Source organism: Muscardinus avellanarius (genome assembly GCF_963383645.1).
Source record: "Muscardinus avellanarius genome assembly, chromosome: 2".
In the NCBI taxonomy this organism is placed as follows: domain Eukaryota; kingdom Metazoa; phylum Chordata; class Mammalia; order Rodentia; family Gliridae; genus Muscardinus; species Muscardinus avellanarius.
The window spans coordinates 85,631,936-85,650,593 of NC_137787.1; the positions used below are offsets into that span (position 1 = coordinate 85,631,936).

Sequence of the window (18,658 nt, forward strand, 5' to 3'; positions counted from 1 at the left end):
TCTAATATCTCTACTTATCTCAGTTTGGTATGCACTTGCTGTAGTTTTGATCTTAAGTTTACCCCAAATGCCCATGTGTTAAAGGCTTGTTCCCAGCTAATGTCCCCTCTGCCTATGGCTTAGATAAAAGTTTCTCAAAGCTTTGGAGGACAGAAGTTTGAAATCAGGTGTTGGCAAGTCTGGCTTCTTCTGAAGTCTCTCTCCTTGGATTGCAGATGGCCATCTTCTCCCTATGTCTTTATATCATCCTCCTCCTGTGCCTGTGTCCTAATCTCCTCTATAAAAACACTAGGCATATGGATGAAGGCTCAATTCAATGACTTCATCTAATCATAATTTTACCTCTTTAAAGAGCCTATCTCTGAATTGTCACATTCGGAGGTCCTAGGGGTGAGAACTTTAATACATGAATTTGGGGAGGAGGGCACAACTCAGTCCACTCAGTAATCCTTGGTAGTGGAGAAAGTATCTGAAAAAAGGCATGAGGGGAGATTCTGAGTTCCTGGAAATGGTCACTTTTTTATCTGGTGCTACATGATGTTCAATTTGCAAAAAGCTATTACCCTGTTCACTACTCCCTGTGTATACTATACCTTAATTCAAAGTTCAGTAAAATTGAAAGTGAGAGAAAAAAGAGCCCAAGATGAAAGAAAATAGACTTATGAACAGGATGAACTACAAACTGAGCTTCAGAGAAGCTGAATTAAGTCTTGCCCTAATTAGGAATTACTGCATGGCCTCTGGCATGTAGGCTCCAGATTATTTTCTTGGCTTTCCTGTTCTATCAATGACTCTTCACAGATCCCTAAAAAAGATGTGTTTTCTTCTCTTGACCCATGTCAGAAAACTCCCCAGGGTAGAAATTAAAAATAAATTAGTGCTCATCAACTGGACTGGTAGGGACTGATCTCCTCCTGCTGTCAGCACTTCCTGTGAAAATTTCTGAAGAGACACTTCCCTGTCTTTTCAAAAACATCATCTCTTTCTCCTCTTCCTCTTATTTTTCTCCTCCTCCTCCTTCTCCTTCTTTTCCTCTTCCTCCTCTTTGGTGCTAGGGATTGAAGCCAGGACATTCTACCTCTAAGCTAGATGCCTAGCTCTATTTTATTTTGAAATAGGGTCTTACTAAGTTGCTGAGGGACTCACTAAATTGCTGAAACTATCCTTGAGCCTGTGATCTTTCTGTCTCAGCCTCCCATACTTTCTGTGCCCAGCCTCATCCATACTTCTTCAGTACAGGTAATACACTCACTTAAGTAACCTCTTTTTTTTTTTAAAGGTCAAGAAGAAATGTAAAGATAGAATAGACAGGGCTTTACAGAAGATGATGGCTCAAATAAAAGCAATAAGTCAAAAACACCAAATGAACCGGGTGCGGTGGCACATACTTGTACTTGGGAGGCTGAGACAGGAGAATCATAGATTCATGGCCAGCCTCAGAAACTTAGTGAGGCCCTCTCCAACTTAGTGAGATCATGCTTCAAAAATAAAAAATAAAAAAATAATAGGACTAGGGGTATAGCTCAGAGGTAGAATGACTCTGGGTTCAATTCCTATACCACTAAAAAAAATGGCACCAAATGTACACTTCTCATCTGAGGCCACTGTATCAAAAGAAAAGAGAAAGATAAAAACATAATGAATTGGAATAGTTTAGATGCTCACAGTGTAGAGAAATTATAGAGAATGATAGAACTTTTGGTGGAAAAGTCACTGGGAAAGTTCTAATTAAAGAGTAATTTTGAGAATTATGCTGATTGAAGTAGACTAGCATGTATCATCTTACTAAACACAGATTAAAATTAAAGTCACAGTGTCAACAGAAGTCTGTATGAAAACAGCTACCAAGATAGGTGGGATTCGAAGAGCAAGGGACCAGAAAAATATGAAAGTTTCTTTTAAGTGGAGCCTGACATTCTGTACCTGTTCTCCCCTTGAGGCTCTTGCTGATTCAAAAGCTGCACAGGTGGAGAGGCTGAGAAGCCAAGCAGAAAGCCCTGCCAAGGGGCAGAGAAGTAGGGCAGAGCCTTCGCTGTTCTCGGGGGGACTGGACGTTCCAGCCAGGAATGCAGAGCTCGCAGCACAGCCAAGGAGAGAAGCTAGCCTGACGGGCTCTGGAGAGACCTCAGGGGCAGCAGTCATTCGCTTGCAGCACTTTAAAAATGCCATTCACTTCTAGCTTCGATTGTCTCCATCAATTCTGAGTGTTGGCAAGGCTGTGCGAGAACTGGCACCTGTGTGCCGGGATGCTGAGAGTGCAGTTTTTTTCAGGCCCTTTAAGAAACGATGAGAGACACTCCCATTCTCATGCCTGGCTATCACATGTCTGAAATAAATCTAGCAGAAATAAACACATATGTTCCAAAAGACACGGAAAAGCATGTTCATGGTGTTCAAAAACTGGAAACAATCCAAATGTCCATCAACAGAGGAATAGATGATTTTTAGCATGTTCATATAATCTGTGAGAAAGAATGCCTTTGGTGCTCACAAAACATGAATAAATTTCCCATATATAAGGTGTTTGAAAGCAAGAAGTACATTCCTTATATGTCCATTCATACAAAGCTCAATGATAGCAGTCATGGTATTCTTTCCTCTGTGGGATGAGGGGTAAGGACTGAGAGACCTTAGAGGTTCTACAGCTTCACAGACATGGTGAGACCCAGCATATTAACTTTGTGAAATTCACAAGCAAGCCGGGCGTGGTGGCACATGATTGTAATCCAAGTAATTGGGAGGCTAAGACAGGGAGATCATAGGTTTGAAACCAGCACCAGCAACTTAATGAGGCTTTCAGCAACTTAGCAGGAACCTGTTTCCAAATAAGAAATAAAAATAGGTCTAGGGGTGTAGTCTGGAGGTAGAAAGCCTCCAGGTTCCATCCCCAGTAACACACACACACACACACACACACACACACACACACACACACACACATTCATAAGCAATGTGCTTATGATCTGTTCCCCTTTTGGTATTTATTTTAACATTTAATTAAAACTTTACTTTTTTAAAAAAGGAAATCTCCCAGGCATGGCAGAGCATTCCTGTAATCCCAGAATTTGAGAAGCTGAGACTGTAGGAGTGCAGGTTTGAGGCCAGCCTCAGCAATTTAGTGAGACCCTGTTTCAAAAATAAAATTGGGCTGTAGGTAGAGCTCGCCCTTGGGTTCAAATCCTAGTACCATGAAAGTAAATAAAATAACAAATAATAAAATAAAATAGAGGAAGTCTAAAACTCTCATTTAGCAATGGAATAACAGAATGAAAAGACAGATCATCTGAAAACTATCTCCTTACTTAGAAATGGTGAATAAGAGATAACCAAAGTGTTTGTAAATGCACAAACTCTCCCAAAAGGGAAGTCCCAAGCTCCCTCAATGGATAAGGCCCTGATTTCCCTACCTTGAGGATGAAGAGATGCTAAAAGTTAAACAATAAGAAGTTGTAAGTCCTTGGTTTTTAATGGGACTTAGAGATACCTTGGCATGAAGGATAGAAAATTAAAAGGGCTATATCCTCAGTGTTAAATTGCCAAAAAAAGAAAAAATAATAAGAAAATTTACCTTTAGGTTAAATAAAATGAAAAGGTTGTCTCTGTCTGAAACTAGTCAACAAAAAAAGAAGTCTTTCCTGGAAATTTGTAAGCACACGCTTGTCGTCAATTGAACTGGGGATCACATTTATATTTCCTGCTTGTACCAGGAACCATCAGACAACGGACCTAGAAAGAGCCATCAAGGAACATCTTCATTAATTCACTCTCACAGAAAAACAGTGAGCAGCATAGCAGCTGGAACCAAAGGGATATGTGTCTCCTATTTCAAACTTTTCTTCTGCTTTTCTATCAGCAATAATGTCACATGAAGATTGCGCCTTAGAGGGAGGCCACCACAGTTTCTAATTAAGAAGGAACACAATACCTTTGGCTGATATGTCCTCTACAGAACAAGTCTTTTTAAAAAAATCATCATGTGTTTAACTTGACATTTAATTCCACAGACTCTTAATAAATGTTTATATAGTTTCTTTCTCAAGGAAATTTTAATCTTGTGGCACAGAGAAAAGTCATGGGGAAAATGACATGGATCCAAGCAGGGACGCTCAGCTCTCATTGTACTCCACCGTCTCCTTTGATCGGGCCCTCATGTAGCATATTTTAAGATCCTTCCTCATTCTAGTTCACAATGTCCAGAAAAGTGAATAGATTTATGAAGAGTAGTTGACGGAATTATAGGTATGGCCAAGGGACAAAAGACCAACTGGATGAGAGGGAGTTAACGGGAGGCATCTTATCTTCTCATTTCTAGGGAGCCAGTACGGTACCACAAATCTGTAAGATCCAGAGACAAAAGTAATGAAGGAGGAAGTACTTACACACTATACCTTATGAGAGTAAGAGTTACAAGGACACTGTCAGCTAGAGAAGCAGCTGGCCATTGCCACCTACACCATGGCTGTACAGATGATTCTACTCAGGGCCAGGCTTCCTCTAGACAAACTGATCAACTCTGTTAAGAGTCAGCCCCTTTGATATGCTGGGACTCCATTCTCATTTACTTGACTGAGTTTACTTTTGAAAATTCTCCAAATCCAGTCATTCCTTAATTGTGTGTGTGTGTGTTTGTGGGGGGGTGATTATTCTATATAGATATGATTGATGTTTATGTGAAATGTTTACCTTCAATTTTCACATCATATAATGACTAAAACCTAGTTAAATGTGTGACACAACTAATAAAAAGTAAGGAATGTTTCAAGAAGCCATAATGCCTTCCCATGGCAGCTTCTGAGAGGCCCTTACTAAGCCTGTTGGTGGTCTTCTCTTTGCTCCAGGCTAATGATAAGCACCAAAACAATGCAAGGGTTAGAAAACAGGTAGACAGACAGACAGACAGATTTGTTGTTGTTGTTGTTGTTGTTGTTGTTGTTGTTGTTACTGGGTATTGAACAGAGGGGTATTCTAACCCTGAGTTATTCTCCCAGCCCTATTTTTTTTTTTTAAAACAGGGTCTCACTAGGTTACTAAGGACCTTGCTAAGTTGCTGAGACTGTCCTTCAACTGGTATCAACTGGTATCCTCTTGTCTCAGCCTCCCATTGGGCTTACAAGGATGTGCCACCACACCTGGCTTCATTTTTTTAAATTTTAAACTAATAATAAAATTGAATTTTTTTATTGATAGTAAAGTCCAGAGAAAACCTAGACCAGAGGACAAAAGATTCACTGGAAGTAGGACTGTCCAGCGGGAAGTTTTTACCCGTTGTCAGGATCAAGCTTTGGATTCCCACTCCTTACATCATACTCAAAGTTACACAAAAATAACCTAGCCCCACTATTTTGCTCCTATTTTTCTTCCACACAAAGCAGTTGCTACCCCCAGGTCAAATCTTTCCCCGTCCACTGAATGCATTTGGAAAATCCTGTCTCTAGTGCCGAGGGACTTCTGGGGAGACGTGCCTTCCCCAGCATTTTGAATCTAGTTGGCAGTGTTAGGGCTACTGCACTTTCCCGCCCACGCGGCTTGCTCCTCTCCCCTTAAACTTCCACAGCACTTACTGCCATGTTTCACTTGGCACTTAACTCCGTCCCGCTATTCTTGACATTTGATACGTTTCAGATCTTATCTTCTGGGCTAAACTGCTTGCTCCTGGAAAGAAGAAACCATATTCCTATCTGCATAATCACCCAAGAAGCCCGGCTAGGCTGTTTTCTGTCCTGAGCCTCAGTCCTGACTTTCTATTTATCCCTATAAATTTAGGAACAAAAAGATCAACATGGAAGAAAAAAAGGAAAGAGATAAATTGCCTAAGTCCACTTTGCGGTACTATTAGGTATCTTTGCTTAAACGGGTAGATTCTGATTTCAAAGGAAAGCACTGAGGTGGCGCTTTCTGCTCCCTGAAAGGCATTCCAACCCAGCTTCCTCCTGTTGTCTCTCTGGCAGGGATATATTTGCATACCATCGAACTCTGCAGAAAGCAGAAGTTCACAGCCCCTCTTTTTCCTCAGTATATCTCTGCTAAAGTACCACGGAGCTGAGTCAATTTGAAAAGCAGAATTAGTCACACTTTGCCACAATCTGTATATACTTCCCCAAATTCACATATTGAGATCTAGTAATCAATGGGATGGTACTAAAATGTGGTGTCCTAGCCGGGCATGGTGGTGTCCACTTGTAATCCCAGTACTTGGGAGGCTGAGACAGGAAGATTGCAGCTTCGAGGCCAGCATCAGCTACTTAGTGAAGTTCTCTGCAACTTAGTGAGATCCTGTTTCAAAGTAAAGAATTCAATAGCGCTGGGGGTATAGCTAGGAGGTAGAATGCCCCTGGATTCCATCCCCAGTAACACACACACACACACACACACACACACACACACAAACGCACACACACACATACACACACATGGTGCCTTTAAGAGGTAATTAAGTCACAAGAGTAGAGCCCTCCTGCATGGGAGTAGGACCCTTACAAAAGGGCTGGAGGGCAGTGTATGGTGGCACTTGCCTGTAACCCCAGTACTTGGGAAGCTGAGGTAGGAAGATCACAGGTTCAAAACCGGCCTCAGCAATTTAGCAAGACACTGTCTCCAAACAAAATATAAAGTTGGTCTGGGGGGGTATAGCTTGGCAGTAGAATGTCCCTGAGTTGAATCCCTAGCAACACACACACACACACACACACACACACACACACACACATTAAAAAAGGATAAGTAAGCTGGGCGTGGTAGCATTTGGGAGGCTGAGACAGGAGGATCCTAGTTCGAGAACAGCCTCAACTACTAAGTGAGGGAGGCTGTTTGCAACTCAGTGAGACCCTGTTTCAAAATAAAGAATAAAAATAGGGCTGGGGTGTACCCCAGTACCACAAAAACAACAACAACAAAAGGATAAAAAGAGCCGGGCGTGGTGGCGCACGCTTGTAATCCCCGCACTTGGGAGGTGGAGACAGGAGGATCTCGCAGGTTCGAAGCCAGTCTTGCTCACTTAAGAGACCCTGTTTCCAAATAAAAAATATAAAATAGGTCTGGGAGTGTAGCCCAGAGGTAGAAAGGCTTCCAGGAACCCCAGTACCACCAAAAAAAAAAAAAAAAAGGATAAAAGGACTGGAGTAGTGTGTTTTTTCCCTTTCATCCATCCCTTCTACCTTCTGCTCTGTGAGGACCCAGGTCCTTCCCTCCAGAGGACAACAAAATACCATCTTGGAAGCACGGAGAACTGGCCCTCACTGGACACTCAACCTGCTAGTGCCATGATCTTGTACTTGCCAGCATCCAGAATTGCGAGAAATAAATGTCATTGTTTATAAGCTGCTGTGTTTGTGACGCTATGTTAAGACAGCACAAATGGAACGAGGCACTTCTTATGTACAACCTCTGACCGACGGCCACAGTTTCAGCAGCTAATCAACTAGTCCACCAGCTTTCTGCCAGCATAAACCAGCCCCAAAATTGCGGGGTACACAAGCAGACCGTTCTGGTGTTTGTCCAGCGTCACTGTTTACAATTGTCAAATGTTGCTGCATTTCAGACCCGCCCAGGGAGCTTTAAAAAATTCTCATTCCCAGCCACACTTCATATGCCAGTTAAATAAGAATCTCCAGGAATAGACGCGGGAGCCATTGTTTTCAAAATTTTACCAGGTGGTTTCAATGTGTAGCCACATTTGAGAAGCAGTGGTTTAGTTGGGTCCATCAGCAGCTTACTGAAACGTTCATGCTGTAGTGCTAATTGTCAGAGAACACTGGCTTATCCAGAAAGGAACAGTGACTACGGAAGGACTTAGCATTTATCACCCAGGTGTTTGGATATACGATTTGTGGTTAAGCACGTCTTTAGTGTGTCCAAGTTTTTTCTCTTCCCTGTAATCTTCTGGGACCTCACTGACATCTCTACTTAAAAGTAAACAAGACAATTTAGAAATCCCAACACATTTTCCTGTCGGTGGGTAGCCCTCAGTGGTTCTTGTCCTTGACTATTCATTAAAATCACCTGAGATATTTATTTATTTATTTATTTATTGTGTGGTACCGGGGAATTAAACAGAGGCATTCTACCTCTGAGCTACACCCCCAGACCTTTTTATTTTTTATTTTTTATTTGTCTTGAAACAGGGTCTTGCTAGGTTGCCGAGAGTCTCTCTAAATGGCTGAGACTAGCCTTGAACCTGAAATCTTTCTGTCTCAGTCTCCCAAGCATTGGAATTACAGGCATACACTATCACACCCAGCAAAGATATTTAAAAATAATAATACAGACCCTAATTTCAGAGATGCTGGTACTTGTATAGAACTATTTAAGGAGTGGTCTTTGACCGGGACTCTTAAGACCCTTAATAAATGCAATTTTTCAAGCTCATCTTAGACCTAATGGTATCAGATACTTAGAGTGGGCAGGTGGAGGTCCTAGCAGAAATCTGTCTTAATAAGCCTTCCAGGTTGTGATAATTATATTGATGTTTGAGAGGAGTTGTTGGTCTAGACAAGGCACAGGTTTTAGGGCTTTTGTAAAGTTCCACAGTTTTTTCTATTGTGCAGCATACATGTAGACTCCTGAGTTAAATAGTACTGGCTTGGGTAGGCAGCATCTGTTGTGAGTGAGTGCGTGCATGCGTGTGTGCGTGCATGCGTGCGTGCGTGTGTGTGTGTGTGTGTGTGTGTGTGTGTGTGTGTGTGTCTCCCAGAGACATTCTACATCTGAGCTATACTCCCAGCCCTTTGTTTGTTTTGGAACAAGGCTCACTAAGTTGCTGAGGCTGTCCTTGAACCTGAGATCCTCTTATATCAGCCCCCCAAGTACTTGGATCCAGGTGTGCACCACCATGCCTGGCTACATCTGCCTCTTAATGGTGTTTTCTATTCTCTTCCAATTTCCAATCCGGCATGAGAAGCAGAGTGCTGTTCACTGGGTTGAGCATGAGAGCTCTTGTATTTTGTTAAAAAAATAATAAATTTGGAGTGTTTGGTCATTTTAACAACTGAGTTAGATCAATAGTAAAGTACTTTAAATACTCAAAATTTTGTCAATAAAATGCCCCACCCTCCTCCTCCTCCACCACCAAATGAATCCACTTTCCTCCTAAAATAACACAGTCAGTAAGCAGTGTCTTCCTAGCCAGATATAAACGTTTTTTACTTGATAGGAAAAGAGAGATGAATATATGGTGGATCTTCAACTGTAAATGGGCCTTTGGTTTAAATTTTTGAGCTTCAATTGGGCATATTCTCATCCTTTAGAGAGCACTTAGTAGTTTAAAAAGCCTGGAATTTTTATCTGTGCAATGATGACATTTAGAATCCTAGTTCTCATGCAGTCTTGGGATAGACATCTCTGGCAAGATACGCAATAAATGGAATCTATATGAGCATCGATTCATACTTTACATAAAAGAAATGACTATGCAATGACTAATGCTTCTAAGAGTGGCCAACAGGCTGGCTCTTCTGTTCTTGTCCTGCATTAGGCTGGCCCTCGGGTGGGGAAGTCACATTAGCTCCCGTGGAGCACCAAAGACACTTCATGAGAAAGGGAGCATCCTACAGATCTCTTTCTGTTTCTGAGAGTCTTTGAGGAAAAGTTATTAGTCCAGCATAAAGATCTACTACTAGCACCAGAGCAGAAGAGCTGTTGAGATCGTAAACATGCACCAGGTCTACTGGGCTGTGCACCATGAACAGTTCCAGGGACCCCAGTCTGTTGAGAGTTTACCTCGAGGACAGTAGATGTCAGGAGCCCATCGGTTGCATTCATAATTGTCTGCTGCCTTTTCACAGGTGAAACATTTAAATCCACCAGGATAGGGTGTGGCTACAAAAATCAAGGGAAAAGATTGATTTTTAAGCTGAGCACAAAATCCAGCGAAGGCAGACATATTCATTTTTAAAAGAGGATTCTTAAGACATCTTGGCAGTACCTTAAAAAATTAAACATTCAGCTACCATATGACTTAGCAATTTCACTCTTCGAAATTTCACTCTTAGAAATTCTGAGAAACATTAACACACATACACACACCGCAAATATCTATAGCAACTTTATTTGTACAAGTCGTGCATTCTTAATCTGAGAATCCACAATATAAAAATGCTCCAAAATCTGAAAATCAAGCACTGATATTCTTTCTTTTTTCCAGGACTGGAGATTGAACTCAGAGGTACTCTACCTCCAGGCTATATGTGCAGCCCTATTTTTTATTCTTTATTTTGAAACAGGGCCTCACTAAGTAGCTGCAGCTGTCTGAGTCACGATCCTCCTCTCAGCCTCCCAAGTACTGGGATTAAAAACGTGAACCACATACCCACCTCAAATACTAAATGACACTCTCAAATTTTGAATCTGAACACATGTGATGGGGTCGGTCACCATCAAAATGGAGGAGTTCTAAAAACATAATATATATATATGTATATATAATACATAATATATAACTATACATACAACTATATGTATTATATATCATATATAATATATGCATGTTATGTACATACACATTATTGTATGTGTACATAATTGTACATATTATGTACATATACATAATATATGTATTACATAAAATTATAATCAAATTTTGTAAAATGTTTTATAAACTTATATATATACATATATATATATACACATACATATATATATTTTTTTTTTTGGTGGTACTGCGGATGGAACCCTTCTACCTCCAGGCTACACTCCCAGACCTATTTTATTTTTTTTTTTTTGGAAACAGGGTCTCTTAAGCCAGCGAGGCTGCCTTCGAACCTGCACGATCCTCCTGTCTCCACCTCCCAAGAGCGAGGCGTGCACCACCACGCCCGGCTCCTTATATCTTATTATGTATATGCAAATGTTAAAAATCCCAAATCTGAAACCTTCTGGCCTCAACTTAAGAATTTCAGATACTGGAAACTCAACTGACAATGAATCAAAACTGGAAACAACTCAGATGTGCATCAATGAGTGAATGGTTAAAAACGTGTGATATGCTCATACTATGGAAGACTAAGCAGCAACGAAATAGTAATACATCCAACAACTGATGAATTTGATAGTTTTTTGGAAATTATTCTTAATAAAAGGTTACGTACTGTATATTTCCATTTATATAACTTTGTGTGTGTGTGTGGTACTAGAGATTGAACCTAGGGGTGTTTTAACCTTTGAGCTATACTCCCAGCTCTATTTTTTTTTTAATTTTATTTTGGAACAGGGTTTAAGTTGCTGAGGCTGGACTTAAACCTTTAAGTTATACCCCAGCACTATTTTATTTTTTATTTTGAAACAGGGTCTCAACTAGGTTGCTGAGGCTGGGCTTCATTCTGAAATCCTCCTGTTTCAGACTTCCAAGTACTGGTATTATTGGAGTGCACCACCATGCCTGGTTCCATTTATGTAATATTTTTGAAATGACACAATTTTGGAAATGGAGTACAAGAGAGTCGATGCCATGTATTAGGAATGGCAGTGTGGGGGGTAGTATTTGGAGTGAGAGAGACAGGAGGTGCAATTCCAGCAAGCCCCTCCCATTTATTCCACCCTCTCCCTACCCTGAGTCGCCTCTTTCTGCCTGCTGAAGAGACTGTCCTCCTGTGTTCCTGCCCTGCCTTTAAGCCCAGGTGGGAGGTGTCACACAGGGGTCAAGCTCTGTAGACTGCTCAGCACTCTGGGGCCTTCATCAGTGCCTGCATGAGGCTCAACAAGGAGTGTCAGTCCTGGATGTCCTCTCTCTGTTTCTCCAAAGTGCCTTTAATCACCTCTTAGCTGTAATCATTTGCTTGGTTTGCTATTTAGAGTCCTGCCTTTCCTAGACACAATTTTTGCACTTTATTTTTTTTTAATTCATAAAATCACCTGGCCTATTTGAAAGCTGCAGACACTCTCACACTTCATCTGCAAGAGCCAACTGTTCTTCCTCGCAGATGGCTGAGCCTGCGTATCCCACTGGTGAAAATAATCATCTCAGGGTAAATTGCTTTGCCCACATGGAACCAATTAAGTATGTTATCAAAAATAAATGAAGGAGGAGGCGGCAGCTTAAGGCCAGAATTATGGGCCAGATATAATTTTGATTTTCACCTTGCCCAGAATAGCTGCTCATCCATGACTTGCCTGGAGTATTTCACAGAGCTGACTGTGACAATATCCGACCCTTAACATGGTCAAGAGTCATAAACTGTCTAAAAAGACAGGTAGCTGGACCTTTTCATAGGCCAATTTGAGAGTTCTGTGTTCCTCCAAGTAGATGGTGACTCAAATCCATAAACAATGATAGCAAGGGCATGGGGCATCTTACAAAGGGATGGAAAGTAGCTTGGAGACAGTCATCCAACCTGATTCCCATCAGGAAATTTCACCTCAGGGAAAAATACTTTCATATCACATTGGTATCATAAAGGGAAAGAAAGAATTTCATAAAGCTACACATGGTTAATTTGTATACCTCCATATCCCATCATCCAGAAAACTGAATTACATTTGAATGGAAAGATTCCATTTTGGACAGTACAGCCCTGAAAAATTAAAAACAAACATATTCTCTAATTCTAAAGCCACTCAATTCTTAAAAACATATTTATTACTTTTATAAATATCATTACAAGAAAAATTATATAAAATATTTGGGGAAGTTTTTCTGAATCATTAAAAATAACTCCACTATCAACCTTAAACTAGTAAATATAAAAATAATTTTAAAATTTATGATAGCTTTCAAAATAGGAAGTAGAACAATCAAATTAGGAGTTTTGAAAAAAGATATAAAGGATTTGATAAAGAACAGTTTTCCAAAGAAAGACCAACCTACTCACTAAGGTCTATGACTGAGCACTAGCTGTGCCTCTTCAGTTTGCATGATTAATTCACTCGAGTATCCAATTTTATCTGTCTGTCACTGCAGCCAAAAAAATTTTTGGCTGGAATGTTGAATTAGTTATTCCTGGAAACTTTCCCATCAAAGAGATAAATTAAGAACTTTGAGTGAAGATTGATGATCCAACTGTTCCATGTGCAAAGTTACTGAGCACCAAACACTAATAAGTTGTAGTGTTCCCCAAACTGTACTACTTAATAGACTTTTCAAACTGATATGAGACTAGTGACAAATTATATACTGCCATTTCTTATATAAGTAGGCCTGGACTCTGCAAATGACCTGAAGGTCATTCAAAATTTAACTGAGCCAAAACACTATGGCAGCAAAATTCAGTTTTGCTTCCAATCATTTACCTCCAAGTAAATTTATTTGCAAATATCATGACAATTAACAAACTGATCTCATTTTTGGTTAATTTTACTTTAAAACCTACAATTCCATATCTGGGCACATCCTCCAAGACTATTGCTTGAGATTTGCTCATAAAACTTTCATTGACATCTTGACAGGTACTACTGACCAGTAAATAATTACTGATTAATGATAAAACTCTGCAAGCATACTCGGCTGTTAAGTGGCTAAGTATAGTATGATACCAAGTAAATGGTTAAAGTCTTCCCTCTGAAAATATTTAGCCAAAAATAAGGTCTACACATGAATGACTACCTCCAGCAACTTGCTAATTGATACTGCATCTGATAAAGAGTTTGCTATTTCTTTTAAAGGATGGAAAGAGGTTCCTAAGAGATGTACTATTTTCTTCTTTGTTACTTCAAAGCATTACAGAGCAAGCAGAGTTTCAGATCGTCGTGGCCACAGCTGTGAATGAATCTAATTTGGCTCTTGATCACAGAGTTAATAAGCTTACGACTCTGTATTTCAGGGCATAAGTCCTTGGTCCCTCAAGAAAAGGTGATTGTAAAGAAAAAAAGAAATGCCAAAGTGCCCAGTTACTTCCTGTAAAATAATCTGTCCATTAACTCTCATGGTCAGCCATAGTTCAACCTACCAGGCCTTCATCTGTAAGGCATCAGAAAAGATTTAGTCTTTGTTTCCATCTCTTAGAACTTTTGCCTGGACAAAGGCCTTCAGTTACTGAAAGTGTGGTGAGAAGAGACATTTTGAAATATACGCCGATGTGTAATACATCCAACCTTGTTCTATTTTTGCCAAATTAATTCCCATTGTTTTTGGAGACAGAATACAAATATAAAAGGTCTAGAAATCTAATTTATATTCCTTCTCAGTCCAATTGGCAACAAAAGTGTCAATATAACTTTAATACAAACATATTTCTGATAAAAATTCATTTCTTGGTGCCTATCTAGAAAGTTGCCTTATTCCCTAAGACTAATGTACTATAGAATTGTAGACAAACTCAGTTGTTTCCTACTTGGGCATAAACAGGTACCCTGCAGGGATACAGCTCTTTGGTGCCCATGATTAAAGAAAGGCTCCCAACATGCATCCAGAGGAAAATTGCATTTTTTTTAAAGAAAAGATTTCTATTCTATGGAAAGAAATGGAGGCCAAGAACAGGTTGCAGCCACTTAGTATATTATATTCTGCTGTCTCCTGTGATAATCTGATAACCGGACAAGTTGCTCCAATTCTCTTAATACTAACTCTTGTTCAGTATGTTTTTACTAGACTTGGGTGTTTTAACCATAGTTAGGGAAGAAAATCATTTTTTCACATAAGAAGAAGAGCACATACAAATTATGGAACAAAATGTTACTAAGGATCGTGCCTCAGCTTTGTAAAACATACGTTTATCTCTTTTAAAGGCTTAGAAACGTCAAAGAATAGGGACCAGAGGGCAAAGGACGTTGGTCAGGAGAGGCTGAATTTTGTGAGCCTAGGATCCAACCTCACCCGTTACTATCAATAATGGCTGTTGTAGCCCGTGAGAAATGAGTTTATGTTTGCTTGGTAAGAAAACGTGTGAATCTTCTCACACTTTCTGCATCACCACATTTCTCCCTGGGCAGGTTCTGAGCTTTCCCATGTAACATTAATGGAATCTGGCTCACTCAATGACCCAGAGATAGCTATTTGTGTCTCCATCCACAAAGAGAGGTGATCATATAAATAATTCAAAATTGAACTAATCTCATGCTTCCCTCATGTATTTTTTATGGCCTATGTTCAACAGGAACCTGCTTCTAGGTAGAGAGATTTACTCCATCTAAATATGGTCTAGTGCTCAAGGGCAGAGAACCATGGCCATTAAAAAAAAATCAAGAGTGAAAACAAGTAAACACACGCTGCAAACCTCTGAAATAGTTTGGAGGAGTGTGAAGTAAACTCTAATTTGAACTTGGAAGAATACACAGTTTCATACAAGTGGAAACCATTCACAATAACGTCAAAAAGAATTCTCCTGCCGGTGACCCATTATGGAGGCTCTCTTAAAGAGGCCAGGCCTGCTGGTGAGTCATCCACTTACAACCTGGTTTATAAACAACTTTTATCCTCCATATTTCAAAATAGTTAGAAACCCCTACAGATTCTTAATAAATGATAAGTTTGTTCTAATCAGGCCATGGCTCTATTTAATTAACATAGGTCACATGAACAGAACTTTTCCACCAAGTTCTAAAGAGCAGCGGTGATTTCCCTGTGTGGCCTGGCAAAGTTTACTCTTCATAGACCCTGTTCTGAACTCTACTTTCCAAATGGGGGCCCATATATTCTGGGCACTGACCTGTCACCCCACTGAGGTCGAAGTGATATGTTTGCTTTGTCCCTGTTTTCACTTAAACCCATTCACCTCTATTTCCCTTCCTGTCCTGTGTGCACAATCGCAGCTTCAAAGGAGGCCAGAGAATAATTCTGTGGCCCAGTGACTACTGAGTCTGTCACTGAAGTTGACAGTGAACCTCATAGAAGCTGCAAATGCTGGCAGTCGACCCCGAAAAGACTGACATCTAGGTTTCGGCATCACCAAGTCTAAAAATTAAGAGTGGATGTTTGGAGAAAGAAACAAAATGCAATCTAGAAAACACAGAAAGCACCAAAGTATCTTATTTTGATATTATTCAAACAAACTAAAAGTCCCACAAAAACAAGCAACCAGACAAGTTCTCCATACAAGTAAACCAATAGGCACCATCCTATGCTGGTGAGAGATACAGTGGCAAAATCTAAAGAAATTATTCATTGCCTACAAAGAGTATATGTGGAGGTATACAAAATTAGGGTGGTATATCTTCAGCACCCTCAGTTTGCCATTTTAGATAGTAACAACAACAACAACCATATATACAACAAAGATTTGATTACCTATTAGTTATGGGCCTGGTGTTTTACAGATATTGCTTCTGGTCCATAAAATAATGCTACAGGGTAGGTATGGATTACTGCTTTAGAAATGAGGAAATAAACACACTCCCCCAACAATGACTAAGTATCTGCTTCACCTTATCCTCAGGGCTAAGTGCCTCCTATGCATCCTGCTATCAAATCTTCACAAAGTTAGGGAGTTGATCTCAAGTCAGGAGGCAAGGATGCTGACCTACGGTTGGGTGGACTCCAAGCCCCTGAGCATTCCACATATCACCTCTCGGCTAAATCAGATCATGCAGATGTCAAGTGTTCTAGCCCCACAGGGTGGAAGAACTATGAACAGTTGCCTCTGCTTTGTAGACTGTGACCCTCAAAAACAAGGCCGATGTACATTTGCCCATACTCCTCTCATGCCTATCACAATGCTTCACACACAGTGGACATGTGAACAATATTTGTAGAACAGAACTTTTTTTGTGTGTGTGTGGTACTGAGGTTCCTGGAAGCCCTTTTACCTCTGGGCTACACTCCCAGACCTATTTTTTTTTAATATTTTTTATTTGGAAACAGGGTCTCTTAAACCAGCGTGGCTGGCTTCGAACCTGTGTGATCCTCCTGTTTCCGCCTCCCAAGCGCAGGGATTACAAGCGTGCGCCACCACGCCTGGCCCCAGACACCTATTTTTTTATATTTTAATTTGGAAACAGGGTCTCTTAAGCCAGTAAGGCTGGCTTCGAACCTGTGTGATCCTCCTGTCTCTGCCTCCCAAGCACAGAGATTACAAGCGTGTGCCACCACGCCCGGCGTAGAACAGGACATTTTAAGAGAATAATGTAATTTGGGGCAAAACTAAAGGCCAGAATAAGGTACCACAGGGGAAATTCAGATGAGAAGTTGTAGAAGAACAAAAGAAAGGAGATAGAACCAGGTATAGAGACCAAAGGAGGAAGTCAAACTGCTACTGCTGTGATACCCAGAATGCAAGCCTCGGGATTCCTGCAGCAAAAGGACCTTCAATTCTTGCTGGAAGCAGACATCCACCACACACCACCCAGGATCTGTACAGCCATCCTATTATACACGCACTAGAGAATTCTTAAGTGCAAGAAACCAAAAGGCACAAGAAATAGTTGTGGGAGGTGGTGATGCCAAAACTGAGAGGAAGAGCAGCTATTATCTTACCTATGAAGGATTCATCTTTTACAGACAATTCGCCTCCTGGGACATAGCGGTTCACTTTGATTAGTGACAGAGGACTCATATGGTAAAAGGGATGGGGATTTAGACTCAGGGTGATTGTATAAGGAACAGAGAAAAACAAGCCTAATTATTTGACTTCAAATAAGAAACAAACATCCCATGAAAGGGTGTGAGTAAAACATAAAACATCTTCTGTTACCTATAATACCCCCTAATTAAATCACCAGATGTTTCCCCTGCATTGAAGCCCATCTTCTCCCGGCCATTTTTCAACCAACTTTTTATTTGAAATAAAGTGATATTTTCCTGCAGCAAAAGAGAGCAAGGAGTCTTACTTGAAGGGTGGAGGTAGATAATGTCTTTCACTGTGAAGTCTCGAGACTGGGCGGCTTTCAGACAATCAGCCAGCAGGCTCAGGAGCAGAAGCCAGGCCAGAGCAGGGCCAGGTTCCATGGTAAACCACGTGTCACTCATACAGAGGGCCCCGCAGCGGGGACTCCAGGCGGCCGGAGAGAACCTGCACCTGAAACATAAAGACAGGCTCATTTCAGTGTCCAAGTAGACAGTGCACGCCACAGGAAGCCGGCTCTCCTCCCACGTGGCTGAGATGGGCTGGGAGGGACAGGGAGCCTGGCACACAGGGAAGTGGGAGCCCTGGGGAGGAACTTGATAAATGGTAATTTTAGAGCACTTGGAAAGTTCTAGCCCAAATCTATTCTTAATCAGGTTGCTAAAGCTCGACGGGTAGCAATCCCTTCTAATATCCAGCAGAGATGGTATCAAGAGAGAGTGAATTTTAATGAAATCCAGCTATTTTTGCTAGGAGGCCAGGGGATGGATGCCAGAAAGTAACAATAAATAAGTCAGGCACAAAAGCTCGGAAACATCTCCTTGATAACGGTGTGGGCCAGGCATGAGGGCACAGCTTTGCAGGGTCATGTCAGTGCAAAACTGTACAGGGGAGACATTCAGATTTAGGAAATAAAAAATGTATAAGTAAGTTAAGTTCTTGGTCACCTAATGCATGTACCTGGCCAGCACTGCACGAGGTGCTCGGGTGAATAAGGTGATGAGAAAGCAAAGAAATACCAAGGGCATCTTTCCCTTTTCAAGGTAACAGTCAAGTAAACAATACAAGCATTATTTTAAAAGAAAGAATGGTGATCTATTGATATCCACTCTGGCTTTCCTGTACGATCCTGGTGAGGTGAGTAAGGTGAAGCCAGGTATCCACTACAACGTATATAAGTGAGTTAGGTATGTGAAGCACCAAGACGAGTGTCTGTCCCACAGTTAACGTTTTAT

At 40.8% G+C, this 18,658-nt stretch overlaps 1 protein-coding gene across 1 annotated transcript in view; it reads right to left on the reverse strand.

The window, feature by feature from the left end:
- Window positions 1-17,827, reverse strand: part of LYPD6 (LY6/PLAUR domain containing 6) — a gene marked incomplete at both ends in the record, with an annotated part of 29,156 nt that extends 11,329 nt beyond the window's left edge. The window contains 2 exons of the mRNA XM_080689396.1: window positions 9,715-9,813; window positions 17,689-17,827. Coding sequence (XP_080545522.1) covers window positions 9,715-9,813; window positions 17,689-17,827 — 238 coding nt within the window. The remainder of the gene's footprint in view (window positions 1-9,714; window positions 9,814-17,688) is intronic.
- Window positions 17,828-18,658: the final 831 nt, after the last annotated feature.